Genomic DNA, 7,374 nt, shown 5'->3' on the forward strand with positions numbered 1-7,374 from the left:
AAGAAAGAAAAGAAAAGAAAAGAAAGAAAGAAAGAGTAGGAAGGTAGAATTTGTGTTTACTTTTATTGATACAGAAATCTACAGGGGAATGAGGATATACAGAATGTATATTGAAACCATACATGAGAGGAAGATAAATTCAAACCTGACAGTCCTCAGTCTATCAGATTTATGAGACTGTACTGTATTCATCAAGTGTGTTGCTCCCGTGGGAGCTGGGTGTAAAGCTGAGGTGCCAGCGAACTCAGCAGACAGGACATGGACAGTGGATCGTAGACAGACCATGTTATTTTAGCCTAGGTTACTTTAAAGTGTTTTTCAAATGTTAAAGTTTATGTCAGGAAAGCCTTCTAGGCATTAGAAATTCATACTATATTTTCAGAAGTCAAATCTGAACTTAATACTATTTAAGATAATTTAAAATAGCAAGTTTTTGTTTTAAGTTTTTCTATGAATATAACTTAATGTGCACATTTTTCTGGCCTTTTACTCTCTAGGAAAAGTGTACAAGTTATTGCTTAGATACTACAATGAAGAATGCAGAAACTGTTCCACCCCGGGACCAGACACCAAGCTTTATCCATTCATATACCATGCTGTTGAGTCAAGTGCAGAGACCACTGACTAGCCAGGACAGAAGGCAGGCACCTGAGGAACAAGTGACTAGGACCTCCTCTCAAAGAGACATCCTATTTGAAATGTGGGGTGTGACGTCTGGACTGACTGAATCTGATCTAAGTGTGTATATAATCCACATTTGTAATCAAGGATGCAGTCTCTTCTGCATATGCAGTTGTTGCTTGTTCATCCTGGTGGACATGCCCTTAGACATGGCTTCTTCCATTCATGCCCTTAGACATGGCTTCTTCCATTTTTCTTCTCCTTCAGTCTTTATTATTTGATTTTTTTTTCCAACTTGATTTCTTGGGAAAACTCAAGAAAGGTTGCACTCATCTTCTAGATCTTTCTCTTCCTGTCTGTGTATTGTCCAGACTGCTTTAGTGGCTAGCAGATACCATCACACTTGGAGGAAGTTACAAATCCAGAAATCTGAGTTTGCTACAGACTTGCCTGTGAGCTTCTCACTCCCAACCCTTGTTAGGCTCCTGTTGTCTACATTTTGAATTTTGGAAGTTGAAGTTTTTCTTATGTTACTTAATGCTAGTATCTTTTAGGCTAAAACTATTTTCTATTTAAGGCAGACTAATTTCCAGTTTCTCTTTGGAAACATCATCCCTATAAGCAACGGTTTTTTTCGTCCTTTTCCCCAGCGCTATTTAAGAAGCTGGCCAAGAGGAAAGAAAATGTAGAATAAGAGGATTTTCCTCGGATGCTGTAAAGAAGCCAGGTTCAAGAGTGTTGGGGTTTTTGTTTTTTCTAAGACTTGTTTTTCCTTTGCAGCTAGGGTGAGTGCTTGTTCTGTGGTGCTGAGGGCATAGTCCTGTAACCAAAGGTCTTTGCTGGAGACTTGATGCTGATTTGTACATATGGAAGTTTCTCTGGCAGGAAATATTAGAGTTAATAAATTTCATTAATAAATCATTTGTCAGAAACTCCCATACCACTTATATTTTATTCATACATATAAGCATTTGTGTTGTGTCTGCAGGAGTACATAAAATCCACCAACTAACGACAGAGGACAATGAGGTCTGGGCTTTTGAAGAGCCCTGTTTCAAATCTTTTACTCACAATTGTATTTTTAAAACCATCAACAAGATAACCTATAATTGATGTCTGTGAGGTTAATCTGGAAACCAAGGCCAGTTTTATACATAAACTGATTAGAATGAAATCATGAAAACCCTTTTTCAGACTTCCAAAGTTCCAGTCTAGCTGTCAGCAAAAGCCAATAAAAGTCAAGTCCTGGTACCACGAAGCTTTAGTTAGATGCTCTGAGCTCCTTTGCCAGCACTGGCAGAAAAAAATGGGTCCTGGTCCAGAGCCTTAGCTCTTCCCTTTTGTACAAAAATCGGGAGGATAATGGGCTTTGGCCCGAAGGCTCCCGGTTGTCATTGATGAAGCTCTTTACTGCAACAACTAAGACTTTTTTGATCAAATCGCAAATCTAGAGGAGTCTGGTCTTATCCCCACTGACGCTAAAATCTCTTTCCCTTCCAGCCATTCTATGCTCTGCTAACAGATTTATGGATATATTTTATTTCCTTCGCTTCCTATTCCCACACCTCTTTCTCTTAGTCAGTCAAATGATGAAGCAAGTAATTGTAACAAAAATTATAGAGCCAGGCTAGAGGACGACCACTGATAATCCAGAGGACAGAAGCTTCGACCCAGCTCCCAGTTTGTGCAGGGTTTGTGACATGGCCATCTACTAGCTGCCTCACATAGGGTTGCCAGGAGTGAAGCCTGATGAGGTGACTATCAGTGTATCTTGGTGTCAGTATGTCCTGCTGGGCTCAGGTTAATGAATCAGAGCCGACTGATGAGGGACAGTTACACAGAGAACACAACAGAGCTAGTCCGTGTTTCCTTCTCTCCCACCCGCATGTCCGAGGCTCACTTTAGGAAGGAGTTGCAGTGTGCCTCTGTGCAGGCTAGGGCACACTGCATGTCGTCAGATGTTGCTGCCCCTCAAGTTTTGGACTTGGGACCAGTTCAGATTTGGAGTTTTCACATGAAGGATGCTGAAGCTGAGTATTTACACTGGGGTACATTCAGAGAGTGTTCTCTGCTCCTGCTGTCTGCAGTGACATCTGCGTTCAGAGGTAAGCTTGGAAAGGAGATGTAACTAAACCCTGTGTTTACAGGACCAGATATTTCTTTCTCATGTGTATACCATTCTAGAAACCAAATGGTGAGTCCCACTCTAGAATACACTTTAAAGGCTCGCTGTGGTCGAGCTAAGGGTTTCTTGAACCCTTAGCTAGAAGTGAAATGGTGTGTGTAGATTCTTACCTCCTTCAGCATCTGTAACTTCACTCTCGTGCCTTTTCTCTGATGCAAGAGAGACCTGGTCTGCCATATCCAGTTTAAAGAGGAAGCTCAAAAAAGCTTGAACTCTGAAGCCTGAAGGCACCACACCCCCCTTTGCTTGCAAGGAGGAAAGGGCGAGTACAGTCATTGCTGAAATGGGAGCTCACCATAATCCCATGGTTGTTGAAGGGAAGAGGCACTCATTCCAGCATGAGACTCGATAGACCAAACTCCTCGAAGCTATTGCCTGCCACCGTCCGCCCAAGATCCAAGTACCCTGAGTCCCTGTTCCCTAGATACCACAAGAATCTATGGAGTCACTGGGTAGCAGGTTTGTGAAACTGGTCAGAAGAACTGCATGTTTGTATCTAATAACTGGTTTTATTTTTCTGCCTGTTCATTTTACATGTACAACTAATGTGTTGTGAAGATTCTACGTTTGGGGAGTAGGCAAGGTCTTAGGAGTTTTGTAGGGACAGAGTAAGAAGTTCTGACCCCTGTTTATCATGGCTGCCTTTTCCCTTCAAATTATCATTTACTGTTTGAAATTGTGGGTACATGTCTTGAAGATTTGCTTAACTTTTTGTTTGTAGATTTGTCTTTATGTGAGTGTTAGGAGCATAGACAGTGTCTTAGTCAGGGTTTCTATTCCTGCACAAACATGACTAAGAAGCAAGCTGGGGAGGAAAGGATTTATTCAGCTTACACTTCCATACTGTTGTTCATCACCAAAGGAAGTCAGGACTGGAACTCAAGCAGGTTAGGAAGCAGGAGCTGATGTGGAGGCCACGGAGAGATGTTCCTTGCTGTCTTGCTTCCCCTGGCTTGCTCAGCCTGCTCTCTTATAGAACCCAAGACTACCAGCTCAGAGATGGCACCACCCACAAGGGGACCTCCCACCCTTGATCACTAATTAAGAAAATGCCTTACAGCTGGATCTCATGGAGGCATTTCCTCAGGGGAGGCTCCTTTCTCTGTGATAACTCCAGCCTGTGTCAAGTTGACACACAAAACCAGCCAGTACAGGCAGCTCCCAGCACGAGGCGCTTTCACATGTGACCAGCCTTCTTGTGTGCATTTGATTTTCCTTCATGCTAGGCTTTTGAAGTCACATTGCCTGGTATTTAATCCCTTCTCCTAGTTTTCATACCTACAAGAGAGCTTGAGTCAGGGGCCGAGTACATATGGTGACAGTTCTGAGAACCATGGCCTGGGTCACTCACAATTTCATAGGTTCTAAGAACTTTCTTGGGGCCAGCCATTGTACTCTGCTCAGGAGAAGCAAAAATGAGTGATGTGTCCCCTGTACTTAGAGTGAGGTTGAATGACCTAGAACCCAATATGGCATTTTCTTTTTACTGCCTTGTTCCAGTTTAACCCAGAGAAACCAGTTGCATCTCTTTGCTGTCAGTTGGAAAACCAGTAAGAACCCACATTATGTCCATTCACCAGAGCTGAACTTTATAGACACTTGACTTTGAAGAGTTGTATAACAAGTGACTTAACACATAATGTGAGTGAGCTGTCTTAGACTCCTTAACAGTGCTCACGTCAGTAGGCCCTGAACTCGGAGGAATCAGCTATGAAGGGTAAAGAGGACAATCGAACACACGTGACATGGAGGTGCAAAGGTGTCCACTAGGAGTGGAGGGTTCAGGGGGTGCAGGGTATGCCCAAGAATTGGGAAGAAAAGGAACAAAAAAAAAAAAAAAAAAAAAGCCATAATGAAGCCTAGTACTTTGTATGTCAAATAAATAACTAGTTTTTAAAAGTGGCTTCCTGTTGGAAATGCTTGTTTTCCTGGAGTGAGTCCATGCAGCCTGGATAAAGTTAAGCTTTTGCAGTAGCTAGATTTATATCACCTCAGTCAGGCTGAACAGTACAAATGTAATCAATAGGAGGTAAAAAGTAACAGAAGAATTTAATTTAGTAGCATAGTATTTAAACCGTGGGAGCTTGAGGGATGGAAAATCCTAGGGAGTCCTTGATGAAGAGATAGGCTTGCATAGCAGGCTGTCAAGGTTTTCTGTCAAGGTTGTAACAGAACAGACTAAAGACTGGGGTGTAAAGTTTCCGTGTGACTAGAGTGGCCACCACAGAGCTGTACCCTGACTCTGCTCTTGACACGTGTGAAGACAGCACGAAAGCCTGGGCCTTGTGTGTCTTCAGAATAATTCCATTCTAGCATCTAACATCAGAATATTTCTAAAAACTTACAGTACTTAATGATACATATGTGTAAGGTACATTTTATGATCCGAGGAATCTTACATTTGAGGAACCATGGTAATGTTAGTGGCAACTGTCTGCCAGTCTATTCTGGTACTATATATACTTGTAACTAACAAATGGAGAGACTCTTAGCAAGTTTATGCTCTAGAAGGAACATAGGTGCTCACGAGTCTCATGAAGCCCTGCTATGTCAGTTAGAGTAGTTAGGAAAGCTTGGGTGTGTATTTTACATATACCCAAAAGCTAGAGAAATGAACTTAAATATATCCACCATCTTTTCCAGTGATTAATTTATCCCCCATTTCACCTTTACTATATTGCTGCCTACTACCTACCTCTAAATTATGGAGTTCATCTGAGACATTTCATCTGTAATCAATACATCTTAAAAAGATGTGCCCACAATAACACACACATAATAACACACGCATAGTAGAGGACAAATTTAAAAGAGCACTTAGACATAATTGTCAATATCCTGGTTAAATACAGATAAGACCCATGGACGTGTGTGTGTGTGTGTGTGTGTGTGTAAGTACAAAAACAAAACTGGTACACTGGAAGACGAGGAAGGAAAGGGGCAGACTAGCTAGGGACCCTGGGAGTCAACAACAGGGGTTCCTGTGGATTTTCTTGTTACTTTGTAAACTCTGCTCTCACTAGAAAAACCAACAGCTGGGAAGTGCTGCATGCAGAAGGAAATGAGAAAGAAGATGTGGTTAAAAGTGTTCAGAGAAATAATTTCTATACATTTCCCAATTTGATAAATGACATATGAAACTTGTCAAGCTCAAACAAAATGCCCCAAAATGCAAGGTAACTTCCAAGAACTAAAGAAAAAAAAAATCTTGAAAGTAATGAGCAAGGACATATTCCAGGACAAACAGTTCAAATGACTGGATTTATCAGAATCCATAAAGATGGGAAGGGAGTGCTGCAGACTGCATGGTTGCCAAAAGAATTCAGCGAGAACATAATTCAGTGGGAGAGAGCACCATGACAGTCTTGGACACAGGAAAGCCAAGAGAACCTGTTGGCAGCCGACCTGACTAATAGCCTGGCCAAAGCTCTTGAAAGAAATGAAATGTTAAAAAAAAAAAAAAAGAGGAGGAGGAGGAGAAGATTATGATGATATTGGAAGATCAGAAAAGAAAAATAGAAAGTTGAAATATGGGTGTGACAAACCTCAAGATTTTTTCAAATGTTTATCAAAGTTAAAGGTGACTTTATTGTATGAAGGGGAAATGAAGCAATGACTCAGATATAAATATTTGAGGGCAGAAAGCATAAATAGATGTAAAGTCTCCACATCACACAAACTGGTAAAATGCAACACTGGTCCACTGTGACAGGCTGTGGGTGCCATACATACAGCAACCCTGAAAGAGAGAGACTTGCAGCTGCTATATGTGTATGACAGTGGAATCTGAGAAGTGCTGTATTTACCAATAAGAAGGCGGGGGGGGGGGGGGGGACGGGACACCAAACATCTCAGAAACAAAACTAAAAGGCAGGAAAAAAAAAAAAAAACCAAAGGCTGTTCAAAATGATCAATTGAACAAATAAGCCTTTGTTTCAGCTAAGGGGGGAAAAAGGTACATTTTATCGTTACTATCGGAAATGAGAAGTGGGTATCACTGCATATCCTGAGACATAACATAATAATCGAGCATTGTGAACCTTAGTGCTCACAGATTTGATACATTAAAAGAAATGGACCCATATTTGAAAAGCATCAGCCACAAACTACAGGAAGAATCTAAATAGGCCTACCTTTAATAAAGAAATCAGTAAATCAGTAGCTAGTGACCTTCCAAACAGAAAGCTCCCACACCAGATGATTCCTAAGGAATCCTATCAAATGAAGGTCTTAAAGCAACTGTCCCGAGAGTGTGTGACCTAACTCATGCTATAAGGTAAACACTACCCTCAACAACAAAACCCAGCAACGCCTTTAAAGAAAACAAATTATAGACCAGTATCTCTTGACTTAGAAGTAAAAGTTTTGGACAGAGAGTTAGCTACTTAAGTCCAACCGCATAAATTTTAGATGTACATCATTACCAAATGGAATCTATCCCAGATATGTAAGGCTGGGTAGTATTTTTTTTTAAGTTCATATAATCAAGCCATCACATTAACAGTCTAAATAAAATAGAGGTGGGAGATATAGCTTTCCATATTGCAGGGCCCTGAGTTTGGTCCCTA

The 7,374-nt window shown here is 41.1% G+C and overlaps 1 protein-coding gene across 1 annotated transcript in view; it reads left to right on the forward strand.

The window, feature by feature from the left end:
- The window catches only part of Parg (poly(ADP-ribose) glycohydrolase), a 101,473-nt gene extending 99,914 nt beyond the window's left edge, over positions 1-1,559 (forward strand). Inside the window, exon 18 of the mRNA XM_021181844.3 lies at positions 498-1,559. Coding sequence (XP_021037503.1) covers positions 498-628 — 131 coding nt within the window. The 3' untranslated portion in view covers positions 629-1,559. The remainder of the gene's footprint in view (positions 1-497) is intronic.
- The last annotated feature ends 5,815 nt before the right edge of the window (positions 1,560-7,374 follow it).

Source organism: Mus caroli, unplaced genomic scaffold (genome assembly GCF_978045245.1).
Source record: "Mus caroli unplaced genomic scaffold, Mus_caroli_1 scaffold_12, whole genome shotgun sequence".
Classification (NCBI taxonomy): domain Eukaryota; kingdom Metazoa; phylum Chordata; class Mammalia; order Rodentia; family Muridae; genus Mus; species Mus caroli.